At 39.6% G+C, this 21,743-nt stretch overlaps 1 protein-coding gene across 2 annotated transcripts in view; it reads left to right on the top strand.

Moving 5' to 3' along the window:
- Positions 1-1,455: 1,455 nt before the first annotated feature.
- Positions 1,456-21,743, top strand: part of HYAL4 (hyaluronidase 4) — a 33,905-nt gene continuing 13,617 nt past the window's right edge. Inside the window, exons 1-3 of one of the 2 annotated variants that reach the window (XM_059074343.2) lie at positions 1,456-2,440; positions 9,503-9,592; positions 11,539-12,264. In XM_059074343.2, coding sequence (XP_058930326.1) covers positions 1,487-2,440; positions 9,503-9,592; positions 11,539-11,940 — 1,446 coding nt within the window. In that variant the 5' untranslated portion in view covers positions 1,456-1,486 and the 3' untranslated portion in view covers positions 11,941-12,264. Of the gene's footprint in view, positions 2,441-9,502; positions 9,593-11,538; positions 12,265-21,743 lie in introns of those variants that run through there. The other variant, XM_067041659.1, reaches the window with a different exon arrangement.

Here is a 21,743-nt window from a genome sequence, read left to right as displayed (position 1 = left end):
GGACTTTCTGTGGCAGTGATGAGGAGACTGACCAAAAGGGAAACAATAATCAGTGGAAACCTATGTTTTGAATAAAACCCAAAGCAGGAAGTGTTCTGGGAGAACAGATTTCTTTTGTATACATGCGCTGCCTCCTCTAACATAAACTGAATTTTAAACTCAAAGAAAAAATGTTTTTCTGTGAATGAACACCTTATGCACATCCATTTTTCTTACCCTGAGGCAGAATATGATAAAAACATTCCAAGATAAGAGGCAGTTTTGAGGACCGCAATTCTTATTGTACTCATAAAATTATACTCCCTTGAAAATACTGTTCTCTTCAAACCATAATTTATACGTTCAGTATATTTCATGTTACTAAGTAATCTTACTCATCTTTGCATTGTGGAAGGATACAGATATTTATTCTGTGAATGGATGAGGGAAATATCTACCTCCATAGCCTTAAAAGCTGGTAGTTTGTGTATACCCCAAACTGATATTTTATGTATAACTTAGGACTTCTTAATGTCATTGAATAAAGTTTTACAGATTACTTATAATTTTTGTTTACCTCTGTGTCCTAGGCCTGAGAAATGCTATAAGGTGTGCCTGGTGACACCTGGTGGTTAAAAATGATAATTACATACAACATGCTACCCACAGTGATAACCTTTGCTGGAGGAAATACTCACAAGCCACAGATTGAATGGAAAGCATCTCTGTCCGTAAGAGTTCCTGGTTGTAAGCAACTAAAACAAAACCTCTCTGATCTGCGCAGAAGAGTGCTGTTCCGTGAGGGCAATGCTGCCACCTGACATCAACACCATGGGTATCAGATTGCGGGCGCCCTGACAGGCACTGCCACTACCGGAATTTCTGGGATTTCTTCTGTTATCACTGGCACCACCACCTTTTAGCCACTTTGATTCCCAAGATCTCGATTCACAGTCTAGAGTGGGCTGCATCTAATTGTCCTGTCCACGGTCACATACCAGTACCCTAGCGGCAAGGAAGCCTGGGAAAGCAACCAGACGTTGGGCTTATTGAATGAAATTATAAAAAGGTGTTACACAATTAAATGAGATAAATATTTATTCAGGAAGTAAGCACAGAGCCTGGGACTTGATGAGTTTTCCAACATGGCAGTGAATACTATTTTACATCTTTATTTGATCATGAGCTTTTTTGAGGGCAAGGGCCACATCTTATTCATTTTGTGTTCTGGACACAGCATCCGATGCTCCATGAATGTTTGTTGAGTTGCATGGCTTCCCCCTGAATAGAAGTTAGGTCACTGCACTCACTTCTATCTCAATTTATTTATAGGGATCTTTAAGACCTTTAACTAAAATGTACTTAAAGATGTAAATAGATAACAACTATAATAATATCCAGCCAACATTTGAGTTTTTTTCCTCAAAATTATCACTAACAGAAAATTAAATCTCTCCTCAGGTCTTCCAGAGCGCATTAAGGCAGAAGAGAAGATTTTTATCTTATCATGAAACTATTATCTGAAGGACAACTAAGGTTTTGTGTTGTTCAACCAATACATCTCACATCATGGCTGCTCATACTTTTCATTCTGAAGTCTATCTCTTCCCTAAAACCTGCCCAACTTCCAATTTATCAAAGGAAACCTTTTATAGCTGCCTGGAATGCTCCAACAGATCAGTGCTTGATAAAATATAATTTAAGACTAAATTTGAAAATGTTTCAGGTGATTGGAAGTCCACTAGCCAGGGCCAGGGGGCAAAATGTCACTATATTTTATGTCAACAGATTGGGATACTATCCATGGTATACATCCCAGGGAGTTCCCATTAATGGGGGTCTCCCCCAGAACATCAGTTTGCGGGTACATCTGGAAAAAGCGGACCAAGATATTAATTATTACATCCCTTCTGAAGATTTCAGTGGACTTGCTGTTATAGACTGGGAATATTGGCGACCCCAGTGGGCCAGGAACTGGAACACAAAAGATGTCTACAGACAGAAATCAAGAAAGCTTATTTCTGAGATGCAAGAGAATGTATCAGCTGCTGATATTGAATATTTAGCCAAAGCAACCTTTGAAGAAAGTGCCAAAGCTTTCATGAAGGAAACCATCGAACTGGGAATTAAGAGCAGGCCCAAGGGCCTTTGGGGTTACTATTTATATCCTGACTGCCACAATTATAATGTTTATGCCCCAAACTATACTGGGTCGTGCCCAGAAGAAGAAGTTTTGAGGAACAATGAACTCTCTTGGCTCTGGAACAGCAGTGCTGCTTTATATCCTTCTATCGGTGTCAGGAAAGCTCTTGGAGACAGCAAAAACATTTTGCGTTTCTCGCAATTTCGGGTGCATGAATCCTTGAGGATCTCCACCATGACATCCCATGATTATGCTCTGCCTGTGTTCGTCTATACAAGGTTAGGCTACAGAGACCAACCTTTATTTTTCCTTTCTAAGGTAAGAAAGATACCCTTTGACAAAGATAAGGAGATTTCCTCTTATCTCTAAAAGAGACATTTATTTGCTAATTGTGTTCTTTAAAGAATTCCAGAATAGTGGTCCATTAGATAGGAGCATAATGCTTCCTTTGAGTAGTTGTCCACTCAGATTCTTCATCTGTACAGACTGAATTTTGATGATCTCATTTACTATTTGCCTTTCAAGGAACAAAGTAAGGAGGGAAGGGGTTAAAGTGCAATCTCAGCAACTACTTCCCGCTCCCCAACTTTGACTGTGTTCCCTTACAACTGGCCTCTTGCGAAGGTTACTGAAACAATTGGGGGTGGACAGGTTGGGAAATCAGAGAGGAGGTTTTAAAATGGAGTAGTTTGCTCACACGTGTGGAAGTAGAATTGTAGACATTTCTGCTGCTGACCTCATAGTTAAAAATCTTAAGAGGAAAAAAGTGTTTTATTTATTTATTTATTTATTTATTTATTTTTGCGGTACGCGGGCCTCTCAATGTTGTGGCCTCTCCGGTTGCAGAGCACAGGCTCCGGATGCGCAGGCTCAGTGGCCATGGCTCACGGGCCCAGCCGCTCCGCGGCATGTGGGATCCTCCCGGACCGGGGCACGAACCCGTGTCCCCTGCATCGGCAGGCGGACTCCCAACCACTGCGCCACCAGGGAAGCCCAAAGTGTTTTATTTTTAAGGCACAGTAGCAGATTTTATAAAAGATATAAGGGAGGTACAGCAACATGAATATACTCAGAAATACCTAAGATAGTAAATTTTATGTGTTTTTTTCACACAATTAAAAATAATTTTTTTAAGGAATAAGGGGGTTACAAATCTGCTAGAAGTAGATGACCCCTATAGATTTAGCCATCTGGTCTATTCTTGACTCTATGACCACAATTAATGGAAAGTTGGTAAGAGTGGTGTGAGTTTCTAAATTCAATAGTAAATTCACCACTAGTAGATGGTTTCATAACCCTAGGTTAAAACTTACATATAGAAGTTTTATTCTGTTTATTTTACTTAAGTCATATATGCAGCCAAAGACCTCACACAAACTGTGAGTGTAGCTTTTAAGAGAGATGATCTTTCAGCCCAATTTTCTCTCCCTTACTTTCCCTTTACTACTCTAGTCACTGAAATGGAAACTTGTAGAGAAGTTGCTACTCTAACCTTTGGACTTGGATAATTATGTGTGATTATGAGACGACTTGAGCCTTGTTCAGACCTTCACATTGTGATGCAGAGGTATTTTAACATATTGCACACTAGGGGTTGATCACCTTTCTTTTTTCTCCACCATAACAAGTTCCAATTTGCCAGCATGTATCAAAATATCAAGATGTTCTGAGTATGAAGCATCCAAAGGAGACTCAGGAAACACCCCAGTGAGGACTCTACCGTGAGCAGTAGGTATCTGTGGAGCAGACAGAGAGTAGAGCTTACTCCTCAGAGGGAGAAATGACACAAATACATCAGGATTTGGTAAATGCTGTGCCTCTGACACCACTGATGAGATGAGTAAAGATAAAAATTCTCTCTTGTGAACTGATATTAATATTACCCAGAAAAATCAGCAACAACTGATTGAGAATGGTAGGAAACTAACACTATTTGGAAGGTGTAAAAAAGTTATCTACATCTCTATAAAATAGTCTTGACTCTAGAATTGAAAGTTAAATACCACCTTCCTCTATGAAACTTCTTTTGCTTTTCTATGTTTGGCTCAAACAAGTTCCTTTCTTTAGTGGTGACAAATTTACTTTTGGAAGAAACAATAAACTTTAAAGGACCAAGTGTTCATTTCAATAGATTAGTTTAAACTACTGGTACATTCTGCACATTCTGCAAGCCAACGGTAAGCTCCTGCTTGAACAGCTACAGCCTCAGAAACATTTCTGTTCCCTCTAAGGGAAGAAGGAACAGCAGTTAGGGTCTCACCTAGAAACAATTGTCTTTGTTAGTCCCGTGGTATCATTCTGTAAACTTTCTGAATGCCAAGGCATTTCCACGTGTTTTAAACCATCAAACCACCATTTTATTCCATCCTCAATAAAAACCTGCCCACAAACTTTTAAAAAGGTGATATTCACTTATACCAAATTGTAAATACTAGTGATGGCTTCCATTTCTGCCTTCCCAAAGATATCTGCATTTCAAAATGTTTGTGTGTGTACACACATATAATTAGGATTAGAAAAACAACTTACCAGTAAGTACCAAATCTCTTAACCTCTCCAGACCTCAGTGCCTCACTGTCTTAATCTACAGAATGGCACAATATTACCTGCCCTATCTACTTAGGAGAAATATTATGAAAATCAAATAAGAAGATAAAAAATGAAAATTTAAAGCACTTCAGAAATATATGTGGTATAGATAAAACTTTTTAACAAGTATCAGAGTCTTCAACTTGAAAGGGGAATATGTAAGAATGAAACTTCAGTCAGCAGCCATAGCTTGGGGGAATCACATGTGGGCTCATTTCACACAGTAGATTGCCTATACCACATATATAAATGCAATTTAGATATTGTTGATACTATGCTTTTAAAAAATAATGAAAGGGATTTTCTTGACTATAGACTTAAAGATGTTTTCCCCTGTAGTTAATTAATATTCCCTCTGGTAACACACAAAGGGAACACATTAGTGATGCTCCAGCTCCCCACAGTGGGCTCCTTACTTACGTGCACTGTGCTAAAGCTTCAGGGGCTGAAACCCAAGTGTAAAGAATGAGTCCTCTGGGTGTCCCTACTCTTAACTTCCAAAACCTTGATTTGAGCCAAGAATCATGGGTAGGGCAAGGCTGCCTTACACCAGGCTGGGACCTGGAAGATGTGTTGCTATTACATCAGGTGCTCTTCCTTTATTTCTCCTTTCATGTGGCTTATGCACTCAGGTGGTCCCAATTTACTCCTAGCGACATCTTACCTGTGACTCCCCTCACTGAGTAGTGCCCTGCTTTATTGGCCCCTCAAGCATAGCTGTTCTGTGATTCACTCAGCAGCCTGCTCTCAGCTAGGTGACGGTGGGCTAATTTGTTAGAGGAATTTGCCTAAACATCTGCTAGTGACCCCTTACCTCTAGTCAACACATGCTAGAAGACTTGCCATTTTGAATCAGTCCCAATAAACTCTCTTTGACAATGACACTAAAGGACACGTTGGAAAGAAACTAACATTCCCTCCTGATATCAACCTCAGAAGCTGTGGCTTTCACCACAAACATCTGTAGTTTCCGTACTTACTGAACATGGATCAATAACCTGTAAATACAAAATGTGGATGCTGTGTCTCCCTCCTCCTTCTGATGACAAAGCCTTAACCCAAAGGAATTCATGGGAGAGTTCCAGTTTTCAGCTGAGCATAGGAGAAACTTGGAAGTTGCAGCTCAGTCCTAATAAGTAAAAAGCTAAACAAACTGAAAAATCAACTCTTCTTAGATTAATAAGAGAAGTGTGGACACACAGGGCAAATTGCTGCCCTCAAAATTGGAGAGACAGATGGGTGAAAACAGAGAATCACAGCTTACCAGATTGGAAACCCACGAGCAGAAACCTCTGTGGGAACCATTGCCAGAGCAGGGAAACCTGAGCTGTAACTGGGAAACTGCTCAGCGTCGACAAGTCTGAGAGATTAAAATTCCGTGGGGACCCAGTCATGGGGGCTGGGGGAGCAGACTTTTGGGAGTTTTACCTCCAGGAGCTCACCAGGTCCTCACAGTGAATTTTGGAGAAAACCTCCCCTGACGCATCTAACAGGCAAAGGAGAAAAGGAACCATTTTGAGTACTCTAGAGCACTCTGTTCTGAACAAGGCCCACCCTCAGGAGAAACTGTTTAACCACAGCCAAACCTGCTGAGGTTTTATCAGACCCTAACTGATCTGTGGAAAAGGAAATACTCAACTCCAGCTGGCTCTAGTTTTCCACTTGGAAGAAGGGAGATACCCATCTCTAGACCCATCTAGGCAGCCTGTCCCACCTAAGGGGGTAAAGGGAACAACTGAGAAGCAGTTGTGAGGTTCACAGTCCAGAGGAAAAGGCTCACTAAGACTGAGACCTAATCATAGGGCTGTAGAACCCTTCCATTCCCCCTACACCTTACTAGAATATTACTAAAGGCCTATTTACAGAGTTCCTTTTATCCAGTATGAGTTATCTGCCTATTGAGAAAAATTAGATGATGCCTAGCTATCAAGAAAAAAATTACAAGACATACTAAAAGGCAAAAACACAACTTGCAGAGTCAGAGCTAGACTCAGATATAGCAGGGATGTTGACTGTCAGACTAGGAATTTAAAACAACTATGATATGCTAAGGGCTCTAATGGATAAAGTGGAATGAATGCAAGAACAGATGGACAATGTAAGCAGAGAGATGGAAGTTCTAAGAAAGAACCAAAAAGAAATGCTAGAGATCAAAAACACTGTAACAGAAATGAAGGATGTCTTTGGTGGGCTTATTTTTAGATTAGACACAGCTGAAGAAAGAATCTCTGACCTTGAAGATATCTCAATAGAAGCCTCCACAACTGAAAAGCAAAGAGAAAAAAGACTGAAAAAAAAACCCAAACCAAAACCCAGAACAGAATAACCAAGAACTGTGAGAGAGCTAAGAAAGGTGTAACATACACATAATAGGAATTCATGGAAGAACATTAGGGAATTTTGCCCCTCTGATCACATCGTGTGACTATCACATCTCTATATTCAGGAAAGTTTCAAAGTTAGTGGAGGGAGGAGCTCTGCTCCCTTGGGTCTTTGTCAAAAGAGGCAATGGACCTGGACCCAGCAGAGTCCTCATTCTGGGCTCTGCATGGCTAGCTCCTCCTCTTTCCGGTATTCCTATATCATGGATAATTCTCAAAACCATTTCACTTACACCATCTCATCTGAGCCTCACAAAAACTCCTCCCCTTCCTGTCATGTCAGCTCTGACCTGTTCGGTAGACACCATGGTCCTGGGAAATGGAAATAGATGTGGGCCTGAAAAGAAATTAGTTTAAACCAAAATCTCTTCTTTATTTGAGAATTACCAGAAAGTTGCCCAGGAAAAAACACAAAAACAAACTTTAAAAACTGAGATTGTAAAACCTTCATTTTAGTGAACTATAAAAGTGTCAGGTGAGAAGATTTCTCTCTCGCAAGTACTAGTATTAATATAAAGTGCCCAAGGCAAAATACAGGTTAAAGTCTGCTTTTAATTTCCACCAAATTGCCCAATTACATTTCCAGCATACAGCTGTTGGAAATTAATCCTTGGAGTAAAAGGTGAATGCTTATTATTCGAAAGAATGGGGGAATATATTATAATTTAAGAAACTTATTTAGGGCTTCTCTGGTGGCACAGTGGTTGAGAATCCGCCTGCCAATGCAGGGGACATGGGTTTGAGTCCTGGTCCGGGAAGATGCCACATGCCGTGGAGCAACTAAGCCTGTGCGCCACAACTACTGAGCCTTGTGCTCTAGAGCTCATGAGCCACAACTACTGAAGCCCGTGCGCCTAGAGTCCGTGCTCTGCAACAAGAGAAGCCACCACAATAAGAAGCGTGCGCACCTCAACGAAGAGTAGCCCCCGCTTGCCACAACTAGAGAAAGCCCATGCACAGCAACGAAGACGCAATGCAGCCATAGGTAAATAAATAAATAAATAAATTTATTAAAAAGAAACTTATTTAGAAAATCAACTGCAGAAACTTTATTTAGGAAACCAACTGCACACATTCAACTTTTAATTTCCCTCTGAAATGACCTAGATTCATGTTAATCTTTAAACACTAAAACAATAATCCTTTAGGATTACAAAACCAAAATTCTCCCTGCTGAAATTTTGTTTTCATCTATCTTAACCATATTGAGAAAAATCCATGACTGGAGGAATCATAAACAAAGCCCATTAAATCAGGTACTTTAAAATTAAATACAAATAATTTCAGGGACCAAATATAAGGGCCGGATCAAATCGGATCCTGCGGGGCCCTTAACACTGTGTTCCTTTGCCTATCCTGGGAATCCAAATGACACAAAACCCCTCCAAGTCACTGCAGAGGCAAAGTTCTCAGGAGAGTTACATACTGGGAAGGGAACTTGGCTAAGATGAATGCAAGGCAGTCGTCACATTTAGAGAAGGAAAACTTTTGGATTCTTTTTTTTTTTAATAAATCTTATTTCACAATTTATTTTTTGGGGGTAGGAGTTTTTTTGTTTTTTTTTGTTTGTTTGTTTGTTTGTTTTTTTGCGGTACGCGGGCCTCTCACTGTTGTGGCCTCTCCCGTTGCGGAGCACAGGCTCCGGACGCGCAGGCTCAGCGGCCATGGCTCACGGGCTTAGTTGCTCCGCGGCACGTGGGATCTTCCCGGACCAGGGCACGAACCCGTGTCTCCTGCATCGGCAGGCGGATTCTCAACCACTGCGCCACCAGGGAAGCCCGGAGTTTTTAAATTAATTTATTTTTGCTGTGTTGGGTCTTCGTTTCTGTGCGAGGGTTTCCTCTAGTTGTGGCAAGCGGGGGCCACTCTTCATCGCGGTGCGCGGGCCTCTCACTATCACGGCCTCTCTAGTTGCAGAGCACAGGCTCCAGATGCTCAGGTTCAGTAGTTGTGGCTCACGGGCCTAGTTGCTCCGCAGCATGTGGCATCCTCCCAGACCAGGGCTCAAACCCGTGTCCCCTGCATTAGCAGGCAGATTCTCAACCACTGCGCCACCAGGGAAGCCCCAAAACTTTTGGATTCTGTTTCCAGGTCATATACTCATAGCTGGTTTGTGTGTATATACTCCTAGTTAACTTCAGTTAAACAACTTTTGGTGGCTATTTACAGGCTAATTGTTTAAAAGTAATGTCTTGTTTGGCAAAATATAAGTTTAAAAAATATGTATTTAATATGTTTTTATATGATTATAGAGTGAAATTTCTGAGCCCCGGTTCATTTAACATTTGCTTTACTCTAAGAAACTGGAGAATAGTTTCATGTATTATATTGAATTTAGCCTCCAATCCTAATCCCTGGCAGGTTGTTTATATTCAAATGAATACAGTGTAATGAACTCTCTTCATTCTAGCAAGATCTAATCAGCACTATTGGAGAAAGTGCTGCCTTGGGAGCTGCAGGCATTGTTATCTGGGGAGACATGAATTTGACTTCATCTGAGGTAAGACTGTACCTTGGCGGTATAGTTAATATTACAATATTTACATTATTTGCTCAGTTTTCCTATAGAACTTACTCTAATCAGAGCTCTCAGGTCTCCCATAGTAAACCTGCTTTAGAATGAAAGTCCAAATCAGCACCTGATACATAGAAGGAGCTCCATAAAGATTAACTTTTGTTAAGATAGTAATCATAATAATGACGATTGTTGAATATTTACTGTATACTAGGATTGTGCTAAGTGCCTTTTTGTTTTGGATTTGCTCACTTCCTGATCATAATAACCCTTATGAGGACTAGCAACCTCATTTATAGATGAGGAAACAAGAAAGGAAATCTAACTAGGGTAACAGTTAAGCTAGCTAGTGGTGGACCTGGCACTAACCACAGATGCCACAACTTTGGAGCCCTTGCATTTAGCCATTACATAAAATGTATGATATCATATTTTGAGAAGTGGAATCAGATGGTAATTTTTAATATCCACATCGAACTTATTTTTCTTCTATGGAGAAATTAGCTGAAAATTAATAGAATTTAAAATAAGAGTTATATCTCTTCAAATTTCTTCCAGCTCAAATACTATCTACTCCAAGAAGTCTTCCTAGTTTTCCCCAATCCATATTAATCACAATCTCTTCTGTATTTCCAGATGTTGTTTGTTTATATCCCTATAGTGTAATGCATTTTGCCTTGAATTATAATACTTGTATCCTCAACGCTTTTATTTATTTATTTATTTATTTATTGCTGTGTTGGGTCTTTGTTGCTGCGTGCGGGCTGTCTCTAGTTGCAGTGAGCAGGGGCTACTCTTCGCTGTGGTTCACGGGCTTCTCATTGCGGTGGCTTCTCGTTGCAGAGCACGGGCTCTAGGCATGGCATGCAGGCTTCAGCAGGTGTGGCGCGTGAACTCAGTAGTTGTGGCTCGCAGGCTCTAGAGTGCAGGCTCAGTAGTTGTGGCGCATGAACTTAGTTGCTCCGCGGCCTGTGGGATCTTCCCGGACCAGGGCTTGAACCTGTGCCCCCTGCACTGGCAGGCAGATTCTTAACCACTCTGCAACCAAGGAAGCCCTCAATGCTTTTTGTTAAATTGAATTTTTTGCAAGTTCATGGTGATCTGATATTATTCTTAGAATTTCACAGGCTTAATTTGTTGCTACCAAAGCATTGTTCATGAAACTACTTGTGACAATATAAAGTTAAAACTCTCCTCTGTCCACATATGAGAACTAGGTAGAAACTGAGTATCAGTACCTGACTCTCTAGGTGTGATGTTTCCCCTCCAGCCCATGTGGCTCCTGAGAAGAGCATCATCAGGAAGCTGAGTGCACAACCAGGTGGCCTCTGTTTATAACACACAATAGGAACCACACACAAATGACCTGGTCAGCCTTCCAGGCTTTCCCGTCTTTGAATTGTATAGAGGAGGCTAGATCCCAGGGCAATCGGTATTTGAGCATAATTAACAGGAAAATCCAGAAGGCTCAGGTTGACGGTCAACAACAATTTGGTAGAACATGATGATTCAGGTTCTAACACAACCCTGAAAGGCACACACACCTGAAAGATGGCCAAAGGACAGCAACTCTGGCAGGATTTCTCAATTTGCGTTTGTTCCTCTTTTTCTCACACCCATTAACTTGGGATCTAGAAGGAGGAAATGAAGGATGTAAATTGAAAGAAGGCAAAGTCATATATGCTGAGGCTGGGGCCCATTTGCAAGTTCAGATAGCCTACGGTAACATATTCTCCATCTCCTGTCACGATCACCTCTCATTTTTCTGGTCTGGGTCCCCTGTGTTACAGCACTTGAACCTAAGAGTTCATGGGCTGGAACCAAGCCATTAAGTTTCAATCAAGTCCAAAGAGCTGCCTTGTGGATCTAGATGCTCTAACCCTACCAGTACCAGAAAAAGCACTAAGTCCCATTTGTTTCTACATTTCTAGGGCAACTGTACAAAGGTGAAGCAGTTTGTGAGTTCTGATTTAGGGAGCTATATAGTCAACGTGACCAGAGCTGCTGAGGTGTGCAGCTTTCACCTCTGCAGGAATAATGGGAGATGCGTAAGGAAGGTGTGGAAAACGCCCGATTACCTTCACTTGAACCCTGCAAGTTACCACATAGAGGCCTCCGAGGATGGAGAATTTACTGTGAAAGGCAAAGCATCTGATACAGACCTGGCAGTGCTGGCGAAGAGATTCTCCTGTCATTGTTATCAGGGATACGAAGGGGCTGATTGCAGAGAAATGAGGACCGCTGATGGCTGCTCTGGGGTTTCCTCTTTTTCTGGCTCACTAATCACATTGTGTCTGCTGGTTTCCTCAGGTTATCAGAGCATTCAGTTGTGAGATAATTGAGTTTAAAGGGAATTAAGTTTGGCTTCTAGAGTCTTCACTTAGGGAAGAGATGAAACATACAACAGTCTTTTTCTCATATGAAATCCATTGAGAGGTATTGTAAGTAGACACATGTGTCACTTAACATAAACAGGAAACATATTACTTCACTTGGCTCTGATTTGGCTAAGAAACCAGATCCAGGAGTGAAATCAATGCACTCTTCTTCCTTACTGGAATGTTTAAGTTGTACTTAACCTAAAACGAATATATTTTAGTCTTCTTATGAACGTAGATACATAAAAGTATACATATAAATATTAAATTATTGATTTCAAAGACTGGTTTTCCAGCTATCAACTTACTTAAGGACAGATTCCTATGCAGTTATCTGATTTAACAAATGGGGTCACCTCAGGGTGTGACATGGTCACCTGGTCCACCAAAGGGGACCAAATGCAGAATTCCTGTTCCAGCCTTAGGTTCAAACTTCTTCTTCAAGCTTCTTCTCCCTGCCTGGGCTCGATGAGTGCAGAACCAGTCACTGACGTGACTTAACAGAAGGGCGCAGGAACTGAGGCAAGGGGAGCTGTAGTCACTGCAAAGACATCTATTCCAATATGGTGCCTCTCTCACCCACCATGAGTCCCTCCCTCACAGCGGCTGGTGATCCAAATACAGCAAAAGGCTTCAGGATAGTACTCATGCTTACCTAGGCTGACATTGCTCTAGATCTAGAAACTGGAGCCATGTTAATAAAAATGCAGTTGGTGTCTTTAGCAAGCAAAAATCATTACTAAAAATTTTTTAAATAAATGATATTTAAGGGACCCAGAAGTGCTATTGGGAAGGAGTCCTACCAAGAAATATTCGCTATTTTGGTCCCCACATATGAGTTTTGAGTAGTGATTTTAGAGTCAGTTTGAATCTGATTTGAATCATTGTCTCACTATCCATCTGGTTGTGTGACTCTGGGCAAGTTATTCATATTCTCCATTTTCTCAAGTGAAATTTGTTAATATAATTCCTACCTCAGTGAATTATTCTGAGGAATAAATGGGATAACACATCCCATGCATACTTCAGCTATTAATACATGTTGCTAATCTTCAGTTATCTTCTCTTGATCACCAAAGTAATGGAGACTCTTAGGATAAAACAGTCTTGGGCAATTTCCTCTTTCTGATATTATGTTCTATGTACAATCACTTATGCATGTGTTCTCTTGAGAGCCACTGTTTCAACTGATAGGATTTCCTTCTCCTGGAGATGATCTACTTAGAAGGTAAACACAAGACAGCTATGATGCTATTACAGAAGGCATGAGAGTTGATTCAACCTCCTCCTCTGCCTTTGTCTTTTGTCTTTCTGTGAAACATTTGCAATACAGGTGTGCCCTTTTCAACTCTGAGTCCTTGCTTGTCAGATGTTACTGACATTGTGAAGGTCTAATTTCTAAATGTAAAATACAAACAAAACAAAAAAAATTTTATAATACCATAAAATACAGGTAGCATTACGTAGGTTAACTTTTAAAATTTTTTCATTATTTTATTTTTATATCAAAGACGATATAAATACACTATAGAAAATTTGTAAATGGAAAAAAATAATGGAAATCACCAATAATCTCTATAATATATATGGTAACTCTTGGTGTATTTCTTTCTGGCCTTTCTTCTAAAGACTTTTTAAAAACATGGTTGTAAATAATAATATACACATATTTTTGCATCTTGTGTTTTTCACTTAACCATACATCATACGTAGTTTTCATGTTATTTCATAGTCTTCATAAATATAATTTAAATAATTTTAAGGCCACATAATAGTCTATCAACTGGATGTAGCAAAACTTAATTAGCAATTTTCCTTAAGTTTTGATTTTTAAGTATCAAGCTTCTACTATTTAGTCACCTCATCAGAGAAGACTTTCTGTATCATCTTCCTAATTCATTCATTCACCCATTAATCAATTTATTAAGCAGTACTTCTTATCAGGCACTAAGTATATCCTAGAACAAAACAAAGAGCCTTACCTTCTTAGAACTCATATTCTTGCTGGGGGAGACAGACATTCAGCATACAAATAAGCAATTTATATCAGATGTTAGATGTATACGAAAAAATTAAGAGAGCAGAGTCGGGGAAGGTGGGATTTTCCATGTGTTGGGTCACTTTGAGAAGATGCTGTTTGAATGATAGAGAGTTAGCTCTGGGGGTATTTGGGGGAAGGGTATTTCAGGCAAATGAATCATCAAGTGCACATTTGGTAGTGGGCCTGGTATATTCAAGGAAGAGCATAGAGGGCCCGAGGGCTGGACATGTCCCTTCACCATCAACTTCCTTGTTTATTCTCCGGTCTATAGCATTTATCACCAACTGACATAGTATAGGTTAAATGTTTGCTTATTTTCTGTCTTCTCTTACTAGAATGTAAACTAGGAAAATGAGGACTTCATTTTGTTCACTGCCAGAACACTACTTGGTACAGTGCCTGGCACATAGTAGGTGCCCAATAAATATTTTGAATGAATGAATGAGTGATTCAGAAACCTGAATCAATAGAAGCTATAAGTTTGCTACAGGTTGTTTTCTTTTTTTTTTAACTCTGCACATTAATGAGAGACTGATTGCAAAGTCATTGTTCAGTGTTACTGTTTTATTCTTATCCTAGTTCATTAGCCTCTGAAATCACATAGTTTAACTCCTCTGTGAAGAGCTGAGGCCTGAGGAGAATAAATCACTTGGCAAAGTCAAAGAGCCAGTTTATAAAAGAGGCCAGTCTGGAATCTGAGTTGCCGAGTTTTCTCTTCACCATAACTCTTGTCGCAATGGAATCCAAATATATTCATTCAGCTTTGACCATGAATTTAATGCATTTTTTATTAATTTAGGTTATGACTACTGATTATGTTCAACCAGTCTCCAGATCTTCCAGATACAGATTTTCTGTTTAACTTGGCTCACTGCTCCAAGGTGGACAGGAAGTTCACCTCTAAAGCTGCTTAATGACTGCAGCTTCTTGGGATTGTCCTAACTTCCCTTTATGGAAATAGCAAGGTATTCAGGGTCTCTAATCTTCCGTGTTCTCTTTTTCAAAAAGGGAGATCCTAATGGTATCTTTTTTCCTTTTATACAAATTTAATCATATCAAGTAGATAAAATACTTAGCACAAAACCTGGCACATAAAAGTCCCCAACCAAATGTTAGCGATTATCATCAAGCACTTTCAATAGTACAATGGGATAGCATTCAGCTTAAAAAGGAATGAGGATGTTCTCTATATGCTGATGTGAAAAGAAGTCTAAAATACAAATGTCTTGTTTAGGCTTTATTTTGACTTCTCTCTAATCATATTGAGGGAGATTCATAATCTTATACATTAGAAATTTATCTCCAGTTACAGTTTAGAAAGACTTCCTGGAGATAGCTAAACTAATCTAAAGTTTATTAAGCATCTACTGGGTATGGAACTCTAAAGTATACAAATATAAAAGCCATATGTGACTGGCCAACTAAGTTCAAGGAAATGATAATCTCATCAAAGAAAGGGAACCCGAAGAAACTATTACTAAGCCATGTACATCAAGTATAAAGTGATATATAGTGCTATCAAATTTAAAGTTATTTGCTTATTCTAAACCTTGAGCAGCAGCTCTGTTATAATTTAAAATTATAGAATAAAATTTAATAATGGAAAAATATTGTGTCAAAGTGAATGTTAGTATTATGCTTTTTGTTTCTATCAAAGGACTAAATATATAAACTTACTGCTTCCTTTGTCTTTATTACTAATCTTAAGCAGTTGGAAAATGTTTAATGTTACTGAACATTCATTTATGAGCTGGACATTTTGTTCCTCTCTGCGAGCCCAGGAACCATCAATTTTTCACTTCAAGTACCGCATTTATTGTGCAAACTTAGAACAGGGTACTCTAGTCTCTGTGTCTGGAAAGTAGAAGTCTTAGGTCATTATTTAGGCTACTTACTGAATTTTGTTCTATTCAGTTACTTAAAGAAGTAATTTTATGCAATCAAATTTATTGCTACCCCCAAATTACTTACAATTCTTTTGTCGAGGCAAAATATATAGTAAATGTACTTCTAATCTACTAATGATTGTACCGTGTTGGTACATCTAAGTGTAATAAGGTGCTACAGTTTTTCACCTAGGAGCATTTACTGATTTTAATTTGTGTGTATTCTAGCAATCCATATTTCCCTCTGGTTTTAAGAAATCTGCCTTTATTCTCTTTTTAAAAATATTAGTTTATTTTTCCCTCTGGCGGCAGATAGTTCAAGACTGCTCTACGGAAAGACAGGGGAAAGAATTGTCAGACTCACTACTTGATCATCTCAAGATGGTGAATGACTTTGTAGCTATCACATCTAAATTCTTCGCAGTAAAATGGAGAAGAGTACAAAGAGGAAATAAGACAAATGAATAAAATAAATCTCTTTTTAGAAATTTCCCAGAATCTATCACATGATGCATCAGCTTACATCTTTTGGCAGAATTTGGTCACTTGACCCAGCTGGCTGCAAGGAGGATGGTAAATGTGCTCTTTTTTTGGCAGCCATTTGGCTAGATTAAAATCTATTACTACTAAAAAAGGGAACAGGAGAGTGGGGAATCATAAGCAGTCTCTGCCATCACTATGTCCTGCACAATGGACACTTTTTTCATTTCATTTTTTCTCCCTCTACTTACTACTCACTACAACTTCCTAAACAGTAGGGACTATCTTGTTCACCATTGTATTCCTAGGTCAAGCTCAGACCAGGCACACAGGAGGCACTTGAAAAATGTTTCTGAAACAAAGAATAGTTAAAACAAAGAATAGTAATTCAGTTATTCCTAGCCAGAGATGCATATTAAAATCATTTGGGGAGCCATCCCAAAACAAATACTCCTGGGTGCACCACCTACTGTGGAGTCAGAAGTCTTAACTAACATGAATATTTTGAAAAAGCTCCCTAATCAACTATGATGTGTATTCCTAGTGAAAAAAGTTAAAATATATAACAAGAAAAGAAAAAGTTACGTGGTCTTTTAAAGAACATTAATTGGAGTTTTCTGCTTCATATCCTAAGCAGGAGCAACAGAAACAACTAGATTGTTCTTAGGAGTTGTGAGAACCATAACATGGGGATGCTTGTCTCTCCTTCCTGCCTTCCTCCATCCTTCTCCCTTCAAAATATGTTTCCCTTGGGACTCCCCTGGCAGTCCAGTGGTTAGGACTCAGTGCTTTCACTGCCATGGGCCCAGGTCCAATTCCCAGTTGGCGAACTTACATCCTGCAAGCTGTGCAGCGTGGCCAGAAAAAAGTTTCCCTTAGTGAAAGTCTGCTGGGGGACAACTCTCTATTTTTTAGTCTGATAGTGTCTTAATTTTACTCTTAATATAAAAAGTTTTGATGGTTATAAAAGTATACGTTGACAGTTATTTTTCCTTAGCATTTTGTAGATCCTTTTTCATTGTTTTATGTTATTTTTTGTGATAATACTACTTTTTATCTGAATGCCTTCCTTTGTAAGTAAACTGTCTTTTCTCTCTGGGCCCGCTTTAAAATGTTAGACCTGGTTTTGAAGTTCTATATTTTTGGTCTAGTGTCTAAACAGGCAATTTTTTCTGCTTATCCTGCTTATCATATAAGAATCTTTTGCTTAATCATTATTATGATTTCATCTTTAAAAACTTTAAGGTTTATACAGATATTTAATATTTTCTATTTGATATTTATAATTACTTAAACATTAGGAGATCCTATACCTGTTTTCCTGTTGTTGTTTTTTTATTCTTGCTGACCTCATTCATGGTGGTTTATTTATTTGTGTGTTTGGCAGCCTTTGATTATGAGTGTGTATTTTGTTGATCTTAGTCGGTGGGAATTCTAAGTGTCAAAATTTGGGCTGCTTTCTTCCAGAAAGAATTTTTTTAATTATAACATCTTAATGGAGATATAATTAACATATTATATAATTTTTCAATTTAAAGTCTATAATTTAATGGTTTTTAGTATATTCACAGAGTTATGCAGCCATCACCCCATCACATTTTAGAACATTTTCATCACCCCATCAAACAACTCCTAATCCATGAGCAGTCACTATCTATTTTTCCCCAAACCCCAGCCTCCCTAGGGAACCACTAATCTACATAACACACAGGAGCATACCTGGGAGTGATATTTGGGAGAGGACAGCCCTAAATTGGGTAATGCTTTGTGTTATACAATTGTTTGTCATTAAAAGAGTTGTAAGTCTTTCAAATGCTCTCTACTTAATCCCTACCTTACAAGATCAAATTTTTCTCCACTGGAGGATTAAGACATTTCCTTAGTGGAACCTGCATGTCCTCCAAAAAGAAAATAATTTGTGATATTAATGAAAGTCAATATCAGGGGCTATTTTCAAGTTACTCCAGAAATATAGCAAGGACGTCCTTTATGAGTAATGGTGCAAGACTAAATTCTGTGTTCCTTAACCAAGACCAAGCATCCCCTTTTCAGTCCATTACCTCTTTTCATAAACTCCCAAGATCTACATCTAAAGTTACCTACTTGGCCTGATGGTGCCAATATCTTTGGCACCATCAGGCCTGACTGTGGAAATCCAGGAAGAGGTGAAGGAGAGGAGTTATCATTAGTGACTAGGTCAGGTAGACTAAACTGTCCTGACTGGGTGGATTCATTCTGTTATCTTTAGGAGTCAGCATTATATATTATACCTTTAAAATGGACAAGAATTGCCTTTTCAGGGCTTCCCTGGTGGCGCAGTGGTTGAGAGTCCGCCTGCCGATGCAGGGGACACGGGTTCGTGCCCCGGTCCGGGAAGATCCCACATGCCGCGGAGCGGCTGGGCCCGTGAGCCATGGCCGCTGGGCCTGCGCGTCCGGAGCCTGTGCTCTGCAACGGGAGAGGCCACAACAATGAGAGGCCCACGTAACGCAAAAAACAAAAACCAAACAAAAAAAAGAATTGCCTTTTCAACTCTGACTGCTCTTTCCCATTCTTCTCTTTAAATTCTGTAATAGCATTTGCTGCAGTCTGAATGTTTGTGCCCCTCAAAATTCATATGTTGAAATCTTAATGCCTGTTGTGATGATATTAGGATGTGGAGCCTCTGGGAGGTGTTTAGATCATGAGGAATGGGTGCTTTTGTAAAAGAGGCCCGGAGAGCTTGCAAGCCCCCTTCCACCATGTGAAGACACAGTAAGAAGTCTGCGACCCAGAAAAGGGCCCTCACCAGACCATGCTGGCAACTTGATCTTAGGCCTCCCAGCCTGCAGAACTGTGAGAAATAAATTTCTATTGTATATAAGCTACCCAGCCTGTATTTTGTTAGCAACCTAAATGTACTAAGTCAGCATTTATCCATCGGAAGTGACTTGTTCATTGATTTTCTTATTGTCTGTTTTCTCCTACTAGAACACAATCTCCATAAGAACACAGCCTGGTGTATATAGTATCCTCCATGCCTGTGCTGGCAAGTAATAAATGCTACATATAGTTGAATCAATAAATCAAGTAGTCGGTACTTACGGTGTGGTTTGAGGTGCCCCAGTGACTCCAGAACATCTCCTTGATAGCCCTCTGCAATGTCTGAAATTCTTACTTAGGCAATCAGTGAAGACCATGAGGGAGCCTATTAAACTATTATTTCATGAAAATCTAAATAGAAGTAAATTAGCCAAGGAACCAGAGCAAGAAAAAGTAAATGTTAACTGAGGTTGTGGACCAAGTAAGATCAGAATCATGAAGTAGATTTTAATTAATTGCAAACAAGTAGATGACAGACTTTGCAGGTAGTGTGGGGAGCCTCACTTGGGATGTAGAGATTATCCAACCCAAGTAAGACAAGAGACGTCTTAAGATAGTACAGAGGAGAAACCAGAATCCAAACCAAAGCAGGCAGAGTACTATGGTGTCCATCACAAAGTTCCAAGCAGGGAAGTGAAAGCAAGGGCACAGAGGAAAACTGAAGGCATCAGAAGAGTTCAAGCAGCGAGAAACAGTGGGTCATAGCAAGAATCTAGAGAGACCAGCAAGCCCTAGAGTAGAATCCACAGCATTATTTCTGGATGTAAAGGGAGGCATTTGAGGTGCCAGTGATTTTAGGCTGAAATATGACAAAAATGGAGACTCCCCAGTTTTGCCACTTGTAGGAATATGGAAGGGGCAGGGTTGAGGTGTGGAGCAGTCTCTGGCCCTTCTTGTAGGACCCTATGTCATGGTCCATCTGCTGCCAGGGCTACACTTGACTGCAGACACCCCCGCTACAGGAGACAGAGGGCTCCCAGACACAGTCTAGTTTCAGCCAAACCTTTGATTTGGGACTTTGGTTCCAGCCACATTTCTCTGGGCACTTTCTAGAGTTGTCTTCCTTAGATTTAAAAATTTTATTCTAGGAGAGTTCCCTGGTGGTCTAGTGGTTAGGATTTACTGCTTTCACTGCCATGGCCTGGGTTCAGTCCCTGGTCAGGGAACGGAGGTCCTGCAAGCCGTGTGGTGCCGCCAAAATAAAATAATAGTAATAGTAATAATAATAATTTTATTATTCGTCTTTGAAGATAGTCAGAAACATCTCAGACATCACCTAAGCCAGCCTTCTAATGAAACGGATCTCTTGAGCTGAAGAACTCAACAGGTCTCAGTGCAACTGGTTTATTTTCTTCTTCTGATCTGCTGCACTAAGGCACTCCAGGATTTGCCAATGGACTAGAAATGGTTCTGAAATCGGAATCCAAGGGATTCAACTGAAATTAGCTTGGCCTGAGCTAAAAAGAAGTTGAGTGGTATCTGTAAAATAGGGACAATACTTGTACCAACCTCATAGGGTTGTTATTAGTATTAAATGTGTTAATATGTGTAGAGTGTCTGAGAGAGAAGGAAGGAAGGGAAAGGGAGGGAAGAAAAAGAAGAAAAATGAAAATATTACTGACTATTCAACTTGTCTCAAATTTTGGGCTGAGGCTAGACTCAAGCTAGCACACTTTGTCCCGTTCCCTCATTGTGCTTTATACCACAAAGATGTGTAGGCTCAGTACTGATGAGCCCAGACTTCACCCATTCTCCATTGCATTTTTCTGAGAAAGTTATATAATAAGGCTTCAATAAATAACTTCAATTAATCACTGTTGGCAAAGTTACAAGGTCACAAACATTAACCAGGAGATGAAAGACCTCCACAAATTATTCAAATTTAACTCTAGGTAAAGTGTTAGTCTCTTAGTTTAAAGGACTTCTCATTCCAACTTCTTAGGTGCCACGATGTGGAAAGTTAGTAAATTTGAATATAGCATTTCCATTTTCCTGATCAAAACTGAGTAAACTAAGTTAAAACATAAGGCATAACTGCCACACTAACACCTCTAATCATTTGGAGTAAATGCACGCACACACAAATACTTGAGTGAAAAAAATTAATAGAAGAAGTAACCATTCTGTAAAAGTTATCTAAACCAAAACAGGCAGATGGTTTAGGGGCAAGAGAACTGCATTGAGGTCTAACTAAATGCATACTTTTGAAAATATTTAGACTGAGTTTTAATCGTGAGGTTGACTCTAATAGGCAAGTAAGATGGTTAATTATAGAAGCAGAAAGCTGTCCATCGTCTACATACTGTACTAGATGATTAAAATATTCAGGCTCCCTCTCAAGAAAATGTCCTGTGTTTGTTTCATCTCTATGATAGTGACTCGTCCAACAGAGGGCATTGGGCAGAGCTATAGCATCTGAATTAGCTAGAACTGAGTTTTCCAGTTTGGGGATGGTGGGCAAAGTCATTTAATTTTTTCTAATGTTTATT

Source organism: Kogia breviceps, chromosome 9, assembly GCF_026419965.1.
Source record: "Kogia breviceps isolate mKogBre1 chromosome 9, mKogBre1 haplotype 1, whole genome shotgun sequence".
In the NCBI taxonomy this organism is placed as follows: domain Eukaryota; kingdom Metazoa; phylum Chordata; class Mammalia; order Artiodactyla; family Physeteridae; genus Kogia; species Kogia breviceps.
Note: the sequence above shows the minus strand (reverse complement) of the source record. Positions and strands in the feature narration are given on the sequence as shown.